The sequence below is a fragment of the Lupinus angustifolius genome, unplaced genomic scaffold (genome assembly GCF_001865875.1).
Source record: "Lupinus angustifolius cultivar Tanjil unplaced genomic scaffold, LupAngTanjil_v1.0 Scaffold_287, whole genome shotgun sequence".
NCBI lineage: Eukaryota > Viridiplantae > Streptophyta > Magnoliopsida > Fabales > Fabaceae > Lupinus > Lupinus angustifolius.
In genome coordinates, this window is record NW_017727606.1 from 422,831 (window position 1) to 440,211 (window position 17,381).

The 17,381-nt window shown below is 35.3% G+C and overlaps 1 protein-coding gene across 1 annotated transcript; it reads right to left on the minus strand.

Annotated features, from left to right (window-relative positions):
• Nucleotides 1-1,864: 1,864 nt before the first annotated feature.
• LOC109340904 (dehydrogenase/reductase SDR family member 7) lies at nucleotides 1,865-14,924 on the minus strand. Its single transcript, XM_019578677.1, has 12 exons — nucleotides 14,788-14,924; nucleotides 14,630-14,685; nucleotides 14,364-14,397; nucleotides 12,934-13,032; nucleotides 12,678-12,826; nucleotides 12,149-12,187; nucleotides 11,934-12,026; nucleotides 4,271-4,369; nucleotides 4,001-4,084; nucleotides 3,273-3,356; nucleotides 2,338-2,403; nucleotides 1,865-2,102 (listed from the first exon to the last, which is right to left on the minus strand). The coding sequence occupies exons 1-12, from the start codon at nucleotides 14,849-14,851 to the stop codon at nucleotides 2,016-2,018; spliced, it is 954 nt and encodes a 317-aa protein (XP_019434222.1). The 5' UTR covers nucleotides 14,852-14,924; the 3' UTR covers nucleotides 1,865-2,015.
• Between the last annotated feature and the right edge of the window lie 2,457 nt (nucleotides 14,925-17,381).

Consider the following 17,381-nt stretch of genomic DNA (forward strand, 5'->3'; position numbering starts at 1 on the left):
AATCGATTAAATGGAAGCCTTAATCGATTAACTAGTCTGTTATGTGTTATAACTGAAATTTGTTTTAATTGTTTTAACTGTTTTTGCAACGAATGTAACCACCTATTCTCCATGCTATAAATACAAGGCATCACTCAGAAACCCATAGCATTGCATTCTATTGGATAGGGTTGTTTAGAGAGCACTTTGCATACATGTTTTATTGTGTTTTTGCAAGAGAGTTGCATGCGTGAGAAGAGAGATTATGTTGTTTTAATTGCTGTGATATGCTTACTGTTTTTGCATAATTTCGTATCCATTCTTATTTTGCTCACATGATCATGCATTAGATTTTGTTAGAGAGAAATTATCTGTATACTGATATTGATTAACTCATTTGAATCTTGATGGCTTAAGTGGTTAGTAAAAGGGTTAATCTTTGAGTCTTTATCTTGTAATATTTTAAGCATTATTGTGCTTAGTATACCTTGTTGTTTAACGTGTTTTTTTGTAGTCTGGATCTGTCTCTTGGTTTGAGATCACCACAGAGTTTGAAGTTCTTCACCAAGGCTATGAGGTCTTGATTTGAGGATAAGAATCTTGGCTGGGGCTAGTTCGCGAGAAAGGTTTTCGCAAGAGGTGAAGGGTAGAGTCAAACCAAGGATTTAGAGATCCTAGATTTCAAGAAGGGAGCATCCTATGTGCTTGTAATTGAATTGGTATTTGTATCTGTTTTTTCAATATTGTGAAGAAAGAAAAGCTCCCTGATCTAGAATGGGAGGTCTGGATGTAGTTTGCAGTGCACCACAAACGAACCAGGATAAAAATCATTTTTGCACTGTTCTTTCTCTCTTTATTTTCTTTATGTTTCTTGTCATTATAAATTGAATCTGCAATTGAAAAATTGGATATTTGTTTACTGCCATATATTTAATAATTGTGTATAAAAATATCTGAATTATATTTGTTCAATTTTGTTTTAATTACTATGCAATTTGTCTGTCTGGTCATTCTCTTTTGTGCAATAATTAATCGATTAAACCCTGTTGTTAATCGATTAACTGGACTGTTTTCTAGCAGTTGGGTTTTGGTTCAAGAAGCGGTGATTATTAACCGCTACACCTATTCAACCTCCCCCTAAGTGTTCCTAGACCACTGATACCTAACAGGCAATCCAACTAGTCTAATCAGATTTGAAAACAACTTTGATTTACAATCTTAACCGAATAAGGGGTTAAACCACTTTAAACTAGAGAAATTCTGGTCCAACCATGTTGAACTCAATTAAACTGCCATAACCTAGAAAGTGAAACAAATGGTTCACTTAAAATTAAAAAAAAGAAACACTATCTTCTTTTACTTCAGTCCAAAAAAAAGATGGAGTGTTATTACTTCAATATAATTATAAATAATTATCTAATATGGATCTCTTCCAGTTTAATATCCGACTCAAATTTCACAACATTAAAATTTAATATTTATTAGTCATGGAAATTTTTTAAGCCATTGTTCATTTAAAAATTCCAGATTATGAAGGGTTTCATCAACACTAGAATGCTAGATCATATTTTTGGTTGCTGTTTGAGTTAACAGTAGATTATTTTTAAAAACTTATAGGTTGTGTGCAATACTGAGACCATTTATAAAAGAGTAATGATATATTCTTCTATCAAATCTTTTATAAATCCTCCTACACCACACGAAAGTAATATATATCAATTACAAATCAATCATTAATAAATTGTGATATGTTACTTTTCTTATGATATATGAGGATTTGTAAGATGATATATCATTTTTCCTTATAAAATTTAACAGAAAATACAAGATAATAATTCTTTAAAAGTTAGCATAAGCTATTCTAAGCATAAACATGATAAAACACTAATGTTTATCTAATTATTATTGTGATAATTTAATCTACATGTATCATAAATCAAAAGATAAGGTACAAGATTGTATTCAATATAGGTTCAACAAAAAAATATCAAATACAAGTAAATGCGAATACTTTAAAGTGTCCTTAATAGAATGAATCATACTGCCTTCTTTTTTCCAAACAGTAGGCCCAAGGAATAAGTGTTTCCGTTGTGTTTAGCAGCTTCTACTCGATTATTGCCAACCTACCAGTGTCATATATAAGCTATCATCAACATGGAGCAAATAGGTACCGAAAATTTAATGTCAAAGTACATATACAACAAAACCTTAATCCATTAGGTGAGGCCGGCTACATGAATGAATGAAACTATAATGTTCTATGGTATCGTAAAGCATGTTAGTTCTTTATATAGTTGGCATGATAAAATTAAAGTTGTCAGAGCATCATAAAATGCATAGTAAAGATATAGAAGATACCTTGTCCATGAGCCAATAACCAATAGTTGGAACGTACTGAACAAGATACATGACCCCAAGCACAGGCTGCAATAGTTCCATTTTGAGTATTAGGGACCAAAGTTGCAAAGTTAGGATTATATTATAATTCTTGCTGATTGAATGAACCAACAAAGATAAAGAGTGAATATGCATGCTTTATGTGCATATCTATCATGAGGAGTCAAATGCATTGAGCAGCAAGATTCTAAACTAGTAAAAATTCTGAATATTTCTGGGTCAAGAGAAAAAATGATACTCAAGTTTCTAGAGAGTGAAGCAAGACCAGATTTTCCTAGCATCATGTGTGCAATCTTAATGTCATAAATTAACAAAAAAATCATATCTATCAATGACAGAATCATACAGAGGAATTTCATGAACGCTCAATTAACATTGGGCATCCACTTGTCTAGAAGGAAAAGAAAGTAATGATTGTAATACAGCGTTTTGACAATCAAACAGAATAGAATGGAGCATAATGTTCAACATCTCTGATTCCACCCTATTTATGAAACGAAAATGTATCAACCTTTTAACCCATGATCTGTTGCGTTTTATATATAAAAGTATAAAATATATCAAACATAGAATAGAACTCATGTTACATTTCATCCTGTTTCAACATGCCCACCAAATAATATCTTATAGTATGTCATTTAAAATAATAGAAGATAAAACAAAAAGGCAAAAAAACGTGTATTAAGCATATTTATGCAATGACACTTTTGTGAGTTTGTCAATCCCCACACCTCCCTCTCTCTTACTGGCAAATACCATAATGATATTAACTGTGCTTCATCAAGATGTTTGTGAAGAAAATCAAATCTTTATAGAAAAGTCTATGTTGGAAATGAACATATGAAGGCACAGTTGAAAAAAGTAATAGCATTCTAACACTACTAATACCAATGCACCTGATTTGATATCCAAGCTTCTTTTAAGCCATGGGTTGCAGCAATAATAGTCAGCTCTGCACACTTTTCTGATGATACACGCTTCTGTAGAGACATAATTTTACCACGGAAGAAAACAAAGTTTCAATTATTCAAATAATGTATAAAGTGTGCAACACCACAAAAGAGTTACCTGGACAAGAGGGACAAGCAAACCAAAATACATATACTGTATACTCTAGGATTTCTCTTTCCATAACAGTATAGATATTTTTATGTATTTTTTAAGTTTGCCTTTCACTTAGCAAACTTTAGAACACCAAGTCAAATACTTAGTTTCAAAAATAAAACAATCGAACATGTTCTTAATATATCAAATGAAAAATCTGATGTAAAATCATATCAACTTTGACTAAGTAGAAAGGAAATATTTTTATTCGTTCTTGCAAAGCATGTATCTATGAACTTATAAAATAGTAATTTATATTGATTTAGCATTTTCAATGGAATAGAAGTTTCTGAAGATATAACGGTGAATCTCGGTGCAATGGTAAGGTTGCTACTTAGTGATCCAAAGGTTACGGGTTCAAATCCTAGAAATAGTCTCTCTGCTTACAAGAGTGAGATTATGTACATCTATCTACCTTCCCTAGACCTCACTAGTTCGGAGCCTTATGAACTAGGCTGCACTTTTAGAAGTTTCTAAAGATACCTATACTACGTAATTGAAAGTAAGCAAAGGAATGTACCTCTGAAACCTTCGCTCCAGAATTATTTGATGTATCAATTGGACCAGGACAAACAACAGTTACCTTGATTCCCTTCTGACAAAGCTGCCATCACAAAATGATCATATGCATTATATGTAGAATATGATAACTAGAATAAAACAACCTGTGTTCTACACTTGTTCTTCTCTTTGGAGAAAAACTATGCATTTTATATTCCAGTTATGAAGTATAGTAGAATATGGTATGTTTATCTTTATCACGGTCACTTGCTTCCTCCTTTCTAGTTACCTCTGATCGCAAGGAATGGAAGTACCCATTCAGAGCATATTTGGAAGCAGAGTATACAGCTTGACCTGGGGCAGGTGTCTTTCCTGCAGCACTGCTCATCTGATAGTAAAGGAAGGACAAAAAATTATCAAATTTTGAAGGAGAAATAAGCTCTCCAAAATTAGGTCAGCTATTAGCATAACCAGAAACTAATGCGCCCAAAATATAAACATATGCCAATATATTTTTACCAAGAGAACGACTTGTGTGGAGACGTATGTATGTAGAGACAACCAATAAAATCTTGACAACACATTAAAAATTTAATTCTAATTAAAATTTAGTCATAAATGATAGCACCAAAAAGCATAAATACAGTTGTATCCAAATATGACGTGTTGTATATGTCTCCACACAAGTTTTTCCCTTTTACCAAACAGTTAAAATTATGATTGTCCATTCACTAGTGACTTCTCTTTTCTTTTTCCTAGCAATTGTCTCACTTAATAAACAAATTCACTGAGAAACAACTTCCTCTAAGCTCTACATGAAGAAGTCTCTAACTGTTAAGAACTACATTTGTAGGGTTAGAAAGAATAGAGATAGGTGAAGAAGAATGGATTCAAGATCAATTATGATCTTGAACTATTTCTTTATTGCAAGAATGAAAATCAAACGTAAAGTTTACACTTTCGGAAGTAAATCACAAAGACTAAATGATTCTACAATTAGTTAGCTTTCCCTCCAATTCTTTTAGGCCTATTTCTCCTAACATACACATTCTTAATAGGGGGTTTATTTCTATTCCTAACAATACACCCTAATAGAGCCACCTCGTCCTCAAGGGGAAATGATGGAAATTTCTCTTGCAACACAACATCTACATCCCAAGAGTTGTTGCAATCAGACAGATTAAGCCACTTTACCAACACTTCAATATGTCATTGTTGAGTCTCCCTCCATTCCACAATGTCCTCTAGGTCCACTTCCAATTCAAACTATTTATTCAATAATGCTTGAAGAGGTTGAGGGTCCTAATTAGATTTAAGAGTCTGCTTCAATAAGGATACATGAAATACATGATGTATTTTAGCATGATCAGGCAGCTTTAACTTGTATGCTACTGTGCCAACTCGGCTGATTATCTGGTATGGCCCATAGAACTTAGCAGCCAATTTAGCAAAAGGTCTAGCAGCCAAGGATTTAAGCTTATAGGGTTGAATCTTAAGATAAACCTAATCCCCTTCCTAGAACTCTACATGCCTTTTGTGTTTATCAGCCTACTTCTTCATTTGATCTTAGGCCTTTAACAAATTCTGCTTAAGTTCTCTCAAAATAAGATCTCTCCTTTGTAGCAACTGATTTGCCTCTTCTACCTTGGATGGAAATTCCCCAGCTTTAATCAGCATAAATAGATCTATACCATAGAGAGCCTTAAAGGGTGTCATCCCAATGGAGCTATGATAAGTGGAGTTATACCAAAATTTAACTCATGATAACCATTGCACCCATTGTTTAGGTCTTGGCTCTACAAAGCATCTCAAATACCCCTCCAAACACCTATTTACCACCTTTGTTTGACCATCTGTCTGGGGGTGATACGAAGTGTTGAGTTTCAACTGAGTGTCAGCCATCCTGAACAATTCCTTCCAAAAGTTGCTTAGAAAGATTGGATCCCTATCAGAGACTATAGAAGAAGGAAAACCATGTAACTTCACCACCTCCTTCACAAATAAAACAGCTACCTCCTTGGCAGAGAAAGGGTGGCTCAATGCATAAAAGTCGGTATATTTAGCGAGTCTATCAACCACTACTGAGATAGTGTCCTTACCTTGAGACTTAGGAAGCCCTCCAATGAAGTCCATTGAGATGTCCATCCAAACCTAAGTCCATTCAGAGTGGAATGTTTGTTCCTTGGACAGATATCACACTCCTCCACAAACTTCTTGATATCCTTCTTCATGCCCAATCAATACAGACAACTTACTATTCTTTTGTAGGTTCTGAAAAATCCAGAATGGCCTCCCATAGGAGTTTCATGACACTCCTTCAAGATGTTAGGAATTCTGCTGCAATTTCTAGAAAGAACTAACATCCCCTTGTTCAGTAACAGTCCTCCCTTGTACTCAAAGCCTTCATATATCCCTAGTGCTATGAGAAGATCATGAATCACCTGTTTCCATTTTGGATCTTGTGTCACTTCTTGAGTCCAATCCTCCTTGTCAGTCACTGATACCAATGACAAGACAACATACGTTTCTCCTGTAGACAATGCATCTGCTACTAAATTTTCCCTCTTTGGCTTGAATTGGATCTCAAAGTCCATCCCAATCAATTTTACTGCCCATTTAAATTGCTCTTCTATGAACAACCTTTGGTCAATAAGGAATTTGAGGATTCTCTAGTCAATTTTGAAGATGAAGTGCTTACTGATGACAACCTCTTAGGGCTGCCTTTAGATTAGGGACGTTTTTAGCTTGAAGATTAGGGTTCTTTAAGGTGTAATTCGGTTTTGAGAAATTAGAGGGTTTTGGGGTTGATTTGGATTAGGTTTGGTTGGGTAATTTAGGGTAGGGTTGATATATGATTGGGTTTTATGGGTAAGGTTTCGGTTTGTATGTGTAGGATAGAGTTTTGGCTGCGGAATGGTAGAGGTGATTAGGGTTGGTGAATTTATTAGTAAAGGTCTTGGCTTTATGTTTGTAGGGTAGGATTTTGTGGCAGTTTGGTTTGGGGATGTGTGTGAGGATTAGGGTGGATAAAGGTTAGGACTTTATGTGTTTAAGGTAAGGTTTTGTGACTATTTGGTTGAGGGATTGTGCAAGGAATTAGATCAAGGTTGTGTGAGTGTTTTTAGGGCTTGATGGTGTCGGTTGATGAGAGAAATTAGGGTTGGTCTTGGTTGATTCGTGTGAAGAAGATGGTGATTTAATCTGGATTAATTGAAGAAGATGGAATGAATGATTTGATGGTGGAATGATCACGGTTTGGACTGAGTGGTGACTTAATGAGTATGATTTGTACGTGAGACACTTTGAATGTGGAAAAGATTGAAAGGGGAAGACGCCACAAGCATGGAAGCTTGATAAGTCAAGTGTTGTTCGCCACAAGCTAGGAAGCTTGATGAGAACTCATCAATGGCCAATGGCCAAAGAGATAGGGTTTAGGAGAAAACTCTCAACTAATACAAACTCAGATTTTTAATCAAATTCAACTTAACTTTTATTAATGATCAATCCAAAATATAAATAGGCAATATGCCTTCGCTGAATTAAAATAAAGATAAGACTAAGTCTAACCTAATTAATTTTGAAAAAACAAAAGAAATAACTTCCTAATTAAGCAAAATGAAATGTGAAAATTTAAATCCCTAACTAATGTAATTCAGTTGAGATTTTGGAGCTGTTTGGCTGAGTATACTTGGTCTTGATTGTTTAGGTTGAGTTCCTTTTTGAAAACTTATTCAAATCAGCCTTGAGGTCTTGATTTGTGTTGAGGCAACCATTTGGTCAATAGATTTCGGTTTGGGGTTGAGTGCATGAGTCTTGGCTGAATTTCTTGAAATGATTTAACCATGTACTTGGTCCATAATCTGAATGAAATTGTTGATAAGGGTTGGTTGTTGGCAGCTTGATTCCCACACGCCACTTAGCTTGAATTTAGGGAGTTGAGTTTGAAAATAATTATCTTGATCTCCTTGACTAAATTGAGATAAAAGAATTATCTTTAATATTATCTCCAAGCCTTCACAACAACCTCTACTTGAATTCCTTTAACTGAATTGATCTCCTCTTGAATTTGCTAGTTGAATCAAGCTCCTTATCATCAACATTATCCTCTCTTTATCTCCAAGCTTTCCATGGTGAAACAGTGTGCTATTTTGAAGGGACGGAACATGCCTAACACATGTGCCTCATGCTTGGGCACCCTATATGAGGTGCTTAGCTCCAGCCGTGCATTCTTGGCCTTCCTTGATCATGCCAATTTGAAATATCCATGTCCTAACCTAGACAAATCTTGTCTTAACCATGCTATGCCTAAACAAAGACACTTGGTCACTATTGGACCATGTTACAATAAATCATCAACCCTCCCCTGATTTATTGAAATAAAATGGAAATACTTAAATAAAATAAACTCCTAAGATAATTAAATTCCTAATCCTACATGAGAATAAATTCTCATTTATTTATAACAATGCAAATAAATTGAAACTAAGCTGAAATAAAACCTAAGGACATAAATGTCCTTCCTCCATGTAGTCTCCAGGGTCAATTGAGTCCTTTGTGAGCTTGTAGGACCCTGATTTGGCTCTGACCCTAGTTGCAGGACCTTCTTTGATTCCATTTCCCTTTGATTCAGGGACTGCCCTGGGAGAGTTTACATCACCTACCCAACAAATAGTGTCTCCATCTTTGCACAGCTTGCACCAAAGCCATCAACTCCCTTTTATAAACTGACTTCTATTGAGCCCTCAAGGATAAACCCTAATTCCAAAAGACTAAAGGCTTACCCCTTGCATCAGAATAGCTCCTATACCCTTGTTTGATGCATCTACTTCTACAACAAAGGTCTGAGAGAAATCAGGTACTACTAACAAGGGTAGGCTTGTCATAGCAGCCTTCAAGACCTCAAAAGCTGCAGTAGCCTCTTCAGTCCACTTGAAACTATCTTTCTTCAACAACTCAGTGAGGAGTTTAGCTATTCTTCCATAATCCTTAACAAACCTTTTGGAGTACCTAGTGAGACCCAAGAACCCTCTCAATCCCTTGATGTATCTTGGTATTGGCCAAGAACACATGGCCTCCACCTTTGTCTGATTTGCTTCCACCCTTTGTCTTGAAATCACATGGCCCAAATACTCCAGTCTCTCTTGAGCAAATGTACATTTCTTCTTGTTAGACTTGAGGGAATGGACTTGAGTCACTTCTAGTACCAGCTACAAGTGCTCTACATGAGTGGTAATGTCTCTGCTGAATACCAGAACATCATCAAAGAAGACCAGGACAAATTTCCTAAGGAAAGGCTTCAATAATTCATTCATCAAGGCTTGGAAAGTGGAGGGTGCATTGTTGAGGTCAAAAGGCATAACCACAAACTCATAGTGACCCTCATGAGTTCTGAAAGCAGTTTTCTCTATGTCTTGGTCCCTCGTCCTAATTTGGTGGTAGCCTGATTTCAAATCCAACTTAGAAAACACTTGAGCCCCCTAACTCATCCAACAGTTCCTCTATAATGGGGATGGGGAACTTGTTAGGAATGATTATTTTGTTTAGGGTTCTATAGTCCATACAGAATCTCCAACCCCCATCCTTCTTCTTGACCAAGATTATTGGACTTGAATAGGGACTTATACTTGGCCAAATTACCCTTGCTTGTAACATCTCTACTACCAGTTTTTCAATTTCAGTTTTCTGGTAGTGGGGGTATTTATAGGGTCTGAGGTTGGGTATGTTGGCTCCTTCCTTAAGGTAGATAGCATGATCATGCCCCCTTCTAGGAGGAAGGCCTTTAGGGTCTGCAAATACCTCTTCAAATTGTTGCAGAACTGTTACCACTTCCTCTGGAACAACAGAAAAAGGAACTGGAGTAACCTCAGAGTCAGTATAATGCAGCAGCAGCCCTTCCCCTTCATCCTTCAACACTTGCATAAATTCTTCTTAGGAAAGTTCAGTTTTAGTTAAGGTTGTGCCCCTTCTAATTTTATGAAATTCCCCTCCCCTTCTTAATGTCAACTCCAACTTACCAAAGTCTGCTTTCACCTCCCCCAAGCTAGTTAGCCATTCTAGACCCAAGATAACATCAACCCCCTTTAACTCAAACAAGTATGAATCATGAGTTAAGTCCAAACCCAGCAGCATTTACTTCACCTGAGCACCCTTCCCTTGACAATGCACCTTATGCATGCTTGTCTCCTACTTCAACTACATACCTTGGAATGACTTAAGTCTCAAATTGTAATTGATCCACTACCTTGGAGGAAATAAAATTGTGGGAAGCACCACAATCAATGAGTATGACTATTTCTCTACCCTTAACACAACCAGCCACCTTCCAAGAGTTGGTAGAGATTATGCCTGCCATAGCCCATAGAGATAATTGGAGTGAGTGCATATTAGCCACCATAGACTCTTCACTGTCCAACTCTTCTTCCTCCTCTTCCTCCCCCAACAAGATCATCCTAAATTGCCTATTCTTACATTTATGATCTCTATTATATGGCTCATCACACCTGAAGCACAACCTTTTCTACCTCAACTCAGCTCCAGTTAGGTGTTTAAACACTCCCCCTCTACTCCTACCACTATCAACTGATTGGGTACTGCTCATGTTGACAGAAGCACTCCCAACAGAAGATTGGTAAGGTTTTTTCTCTGTCTAAGGCTTGGTTTCAACAATTACAAATCTACTAGGGATATTGAATCTAGTAAAACCTGTAGAGCTAGCATAATTGCTATTGTTCACTTTCCTTTGCAAAATTACATTATTTTCCTCTATCATGAGAGATTTGTGAATTACCTCAGGTAGGTTGGGATGTTCATACAACCTCACTTCAGCCTTAACCTCTTCTTTGAGCCCATTCAAGAAAATCCCTTTGACAAAATCTAGGTCAATTTCCCTGAGAGTTCCCACATACTTTTCGAATTCTTCTACATAGTCCTCCACTGATTGAGAGTTGCATCTGCTCCACCAGTGATACCAACTGAGTGCCTTCCCTTCTAGAACAATCAGGGCGGCCTGCATTTTCTCTTCTTCAATCACTTCCTTCAGCAAGAAGTACCTTTCCAACCTATGAGTCCATCCAAAAGCATCATCCCCCGAAAATATGGGAGTTTCCAGCTTTTTCCACCTATCCCTCCCACGATTGTCCCTTATATCATGCTCACCCCCAAATTCACCCCCTTCATCACGTGCATTAGGAATCCTAGCCCTGGTGGTGAGTTGAGCCAGTGTCTCCTCCAATCTTTTCATCTTGTCTCATTCAATTCAATGTGAATTCTTTGTTTTTCTCTTTCCCTTCTCATCTTGGACCCAATCTTCAGCATTTCATGCCATCCTTCTTGTGGAAACCATGCGTAGAATTCTCCTTAGAAGCGTGTGTGATCAGGGCACCAGGATGGTGCTCTAATACCAGTGTTAAGAACTGGATTTGTAGGGTTAGAAAGAAAAGAGATGGGTGAAGAAGAATGGGTTCAAGATCAATTGTGATCTTGAACTATTTTTTTGTTGCAAGATTGAAAATCAATACTGAAGTTTACACTTTGAGAAGTAAATCACAAAGACTAATTGATTCCACAATGAGTTAGCTTTCCCTCCAATTCTTTTTTCTGAAAAGATCACCCAACTACATCAACTACTTTCTATTTATAGCCCTTCCCTCCTAACTAACTCTTAACTGTTTTGTTACAACAAACTCTAACCCTCCCTTTCATTTTAGGCTTATTTCTCCTAACATATACATACTTAATAGGGGGTTTTATTTCTATTCCTAACACTAACCACTAAATATACCAACATTGATTCAATATTCAGATTGCATAACCAAATAAGGTATTATCAAGAATTATAAAGCACAGACACATCATTTTGCTGTTATTGCACGTTTCGGAGGGATATTATAACATATTTTGCGCAGACACTATATCAATGTTTATGCTTCCCTAGAAAAGGAATTATCACATACCACCACAAAATGACCATGCCCCCTACTCAACATGAAAGGTGCCAAGAGCCTTGTGAGAGTTATTGTCCCCAGAACATTGATATTAATTGTTGCCTATTAAGGAAAAAAGAATAATACAAAACCTCAGAAGACTACTTTCAATGGTCTAAAACAATTAAAAAAGAAATAAGAAATTTATTTTTCTAAGCTTAGGTAAATAAGTAGTCAGGAGATACCTTAAGATCATCCTCAGTGACATCTAAAGCTGATACTTTCTGAAAAACAAAATAATAAATTTCACAATAACCCTAATAATTTAATTAAAGAAGCACATGTTAAAGAAAAATTAAAATACATATGTGAACAGAATTTCATAAATTCTCAAGAAGCATCATTATGAATTCATTATGGCATGAAAAGATATGCAGCCATTTCATAGCGTTTTGTCAATTCTGGATACTTGTTACAAATACACTGACAAGCAACCACACAAATCCAAATTATCACATTTGAAATCAGGAATTCTGCATGGGAGATGTATCTGAACTATGAAGTAATTCTACTATCTTATAGTTGCAATTGAAACAATAAAAATCTTCTGGTAACAATATAACACATTCCTGGTTAAAAGGAGGATACAAATAGTCCACATTTTTCTCTTGTTTCAAATTTTTTGTATCTTCACTTATAAAGATCAAATATAGTTTTTTTTTCCTGATGCAATTTATGAAATCCAGCTATTAGAAAAAGCAATCAGTCACTTACAGGACGCTCAAAAGCTGCATTATGGATCATATAATCAACACCAGAACCGGGAAACAAGGATTCTGCTTTCTCTACAGCCTTCCTAAGAGAATCCTCTCCAGATGCTAAATCCAATGGTAAAATCTGGACGTCATTAGGAGCATGTTTACCTGGCAGGATGCAAATAATAGAGAACGGCACATGCCTTTATCATATTTGTACAGATATTAGATGAGAATAATGGACCTTAAATGCAGCTTTAAGTAATGGAACATACCTTTCAACTGACTCTTCACTCGTTCTAGCTCAGCTTCATTCCTTGCAGAGATTATTAGCTTAGCTCCTAAAGATGCAAGTTGTTTAGCTAGAACCTCCCCTTCATATACAACATTGAGGAGGAGTTAGTTATGCAAACAAAATCAATCACAAATAATTAAAAGATTGTGCAATTATATAACTGTATAATGCAATCTTCTAATATAGGGGAGAAGATTAAGTACATAAAAATCCGATGATAAAAATAATTGGTATAGTAATGCATTGTATGATTAAATAGATCAAGACACTTGTTCAGAGATGACCATTCAATGACCCAGTGGCGAAGCAAGAATAGGGTGAAATAATGATAGGAACAGGGCCATCCTCAGAAAAATATAATATACAAAAAACATTACGAAGAAAGTATTAGACTTCAAACGTATTTGAAGGGGACAAATGCCTCAATGACACATTGCCAATAAAGTGACTAAGTTGGGAACTGAAGGATGTTTATCAAGGATTGAATCCATCGATCACAAAGAAGCCAATGCAGAAGGCATGGCCTGTTAATCACAAACCCAAAACAAGAAACTATAAACAGAGATAAAAAGAAGAGAAGCACTTATAGTCCCACATGACATCCAAAAAATTTGTAGTAAGTTGATGGATGTTAATCCAAGTTAAACCCTTTGTGTTCGTTAATTACCTGTGCTTAATGAAATTTATCCAAATTTAATTACGTTCATTCACTTTTTATCTCAGAGTGATTTCTAGGAGACTTTGACACAGGGATAGTATAGAAAATAAAGCACAAAACCTTATACTCCTTCCTGTCTGTGTGCTTTCACATTAATATAAAGTTTGTCATACAAAAATTGACAAGTACAACAAACAAGCTTTTTCTCCCTAGGTAAGGTCAACTAAATGCATCAAGCAATACCATAATGTTCCATAGTATATCAAACAAACCACTTACAGTTAATCCTTAATTATTTCTCCTATAGTTTTTCACTTTCTCCCTCTGCCTCTAAATATTAAGCTACCCTCCTTTTGGTCTACTCTCCTTACTAGGTCTTCAATATTCTTTTCCATAATGCTCACCTAATGCAAAATTCTACCATCTTCTCTAAAATAAGTCTTACCTTAATTTTCTCTCTAACTCATGTATTCTTAATCCTATCGATGTCTAGTGAGTCTATTATTTATCCAACAAAACATTCTCATGCACCATTGATAAAGATTTAAATATATGATATGATATTACATAACATAGTATAATATAATTAGGTGACTAGGAAATGCATGAATTTTTTTAAATTGCACTAGGCAACCGAGTCTTTGCACTTGACCCAATTGCATACGCATCAGTCACATTTTCTAGAAATTTTCACAACTAAAATTGATGTATTGAAAAGAAGAAAGGGGAAATTGTATAGTTAATAGATATACCAATCCCGCGGCTAGCACCGGTAATCCAAAAAACCTGAAACAAAAGAAATATAATAAGGCAGAGTCACTCTAAGGTTCCTTTGCGAGTCGGGTCTTGGAGTGGAAGGTAATGCAAAGGAAGACTTCAGGGTCACCTCATAAGTGTATTTCATAGTTTTTGAACCTTCCCTTTCCACTTTTTCCCTTCCAAAACTCACTCGCAAACGTAGCTGGGATATAAGAAGTGAGGATATGATAGCATAAAGAAGAAGTAGGGGTAGGGTTACCTTATCTTCAATTTGTTCTAGTTTTGGTTTCTTTTTGGACATCAAAGTGAAATCACCTGCATTTATTAAACAATTCAGTACAACAAGGGATGAATCGCAAAGTTATAAACAAAAGAAGAAATAGAGAGAAAACAGAAGGAGGTGGAAGTAGTGAATACCATAACCGGTGACGAATTTGAATAGAAATAAAAATAGGAAGATGGAAATGAGAACGATGAACATGTTCGTATATCTCTGTTTGTCTCTCCAGGTGCGTGTGTGGTGTGGTGAATGATAATTAGCGGCTGGTGTATAAATTTACTGTTCCACTCTAGCGATTTCTCATACTCCCATTGTTCCTAGGCCCATGAAATGCAAATTAATTTTTATATTGTTATAATATATTATTTATCATTTATTTTTAATTTTATTATTAAAAATTAGCAATAAAATAGCGATAGATTACTCTCCTTAATTTTTAGCGTTTCGCCATTGTAAATATTAGTGCATCTTGCTTATATTAATTTGATATCTACAAATAAATTAAATTAGAACCTTGTTGGTCTAGTAATCATTATTTTATATTATCACATGATTAATGTATAATTGAAATAATATCTAACTTAGGGTGAATAAAGTTTAAAGTCATTTAAGGTTCATTAAAATGTTGGTCTCAAAAAATATGTTGGACTTAATACAAAAGCAAGTATGTCTAATGTTATCACAATTTGTCAACCTATTTTATTTAAAACTTATTGTTAAAATAATATATGTTTTTTTTTGGTATATAATGTGAACTTATTTTTATTTTGATCTACAATTAGTTTTGGACTCTCCATTTTGTTCAAATTTTGACATGCAAAATTTACATGCTTAGATTTTTTTTATAATAGTATTATTCTACGCATTATCAATGTAAATATTTATATACTGACAATATATTATCTATTATTTATTTGTATTATTTTTTTTAAAAAGTTAATAATGATCAAACATGATTGGTGGATAATGTATTTGATGGATAATATACTTACAATGTATAAAACTTATATATTATAACTGTATATATTTTTCTCTAAAATAATTTTGGAGCCCAAATTATTTCTTGCATCAAGTTTATATGATATCAAGATCTACGCTATATGTGTCAACTATATCCACTTAATGTTATAAAGGAATATACATGTACACACAAAGTTATGACTTCAAATTGTGTAATAGAGCCTTGAGGTTATCGGTAAGTTTTAGGCTATGTTTGGGAGTTGTGAGAGAAAGAGGATGGGAGGGGTTAAAGGGGAAGGAAGAGAAGGGAAAAGGAAGTTGATCATCTTCCTTATTTGGGAGTATAAAATTTATATGGATGATTATAAAGTAATGATATTGTAAGAGTATTTTTCTTACTTTTCGTTTAAAAATGTAATTAACAATAAGAAATGAACAATAATATATAATTTTACTAACAGTATTTAGGGTATTATGACATTTTATCTTCAGAAAATCTTAAATCTGGGGTAACTGTAAAAATAGACACATGAAGGTTTCAAAGGGATTGAGAAATTCTCCAAAACATTTTCATCTCATTCACCCAACTCCCAACTAAGGGAGAGGCTTTCCAAAATTATTCATACCATTTTTTTTTTGTTACTTACACTATGCACTCACACCACACACACACTATGTGTGTGTTGCAATTCAGAAGGAGGAGGGGGAGGGGGGGCAGGGGGAGGAGGAGGAGGAGAAGGTCTTCATATGATTTGTGCGGAATGTGGTTGTTATGGACATTATGCACGTGATTGTAAAAAAAAGAATGACACTGAGTTGCAGAAGGAAAAAGAATTTGAGAGAGGAGAAAATAGTGTCGAGGCCAACACTGGAGCAGTGATGAGCAAAGGTCAAGTGGCCATGGCGGATTCAGGGAAGCAGAAGGGTGTTGCAGGTGAAAACGATAAGAGGATTGTGGCTGTTGAAATGTTGGATAACAGCAACTCAAGAGTTATTGCTGAAAACGTAATTCAAGGGGATAACTTAAATGAAAAGGATCATGGAGAGTGGTTGGTTGTTACTCAAAGAAAAAAAAATGGAAAGCAATTAAAGAGTAACCGGTTTTTAGGGAGAGATCCAAGGGGTTATGATAATCCCTTTCAATGGAGTGGTTATAAACAAAAATCAAATGGAATCCCTATTATTAAGCAAGGAACACGTGGGCATGATGCAGGAGACAATCCAAAAAGAGCAAGGCAAGATGCTACAACAAAGGAGATTACACCAAGTAGTGGTGATATTTGCATTAAAGCTCCAATTAATGTAGATAAATCACCCAACACCACTCGGGTTCTTCCTTTGGCAAAATCTCAAAATATTGGTATTTTAAATACCCATGCACGTGGAGGGAAGGGAGAGAATATTCCTATGCATGAAATTAAATTCAAAGGGAATGCAGAATTTTCACATTGAAAAAAAGCATTATAGCCACAAAAGATGAACAAAAGGCAGGTGTGTATTTTATGAATCATATTAATATGGTAAACTCTATTCAAATTGAAGACCTGGATGGGAGTGGTAAAAATAATATTGCCGAGAATTATCTAGATGTGACCTCTTCCGTTCAATATATGGGTTTAAAGACCTATGGTGATAGTAATATGGAAGTTGTGCCTGAAACCCAGGGAATAGAAATGATAGAAGAAGGCGAGGTTGATACTGAAATGCTATTGGATTCGTGATTGTGGTGTTTGGTTTGTCACTAATCTTATATTTTCTTTTTAATGATAGA

What these genes read in the sequence shown, in the direction of transcription:
- LOC109340904 (XM_019578677.1), bottom strand. Translation starts at nt 14,851, where the DNA reads ATGTTCATCGTTCTCATTTCCATCTTCCTATTTTTATTTCTATTCAAA. An exon ending in AAGCTTGGATATCAAATCAG is followed by an intron (nt 2,404 to 3,272) that starts GTGCATTGGTAT and finishes GAACTATTGCAG; the next exon opens with CCTGTGCTTGGGGTCATGTA. An exon ending in GTTATTGGCTCATGGACAAG is followed by an intron (nt 2,103 to 2,337) that starts GTATCTTCTATA and finishes TGACACTGGTAG; the next exon opens with GTTGGCAATAATCGAGTAGA.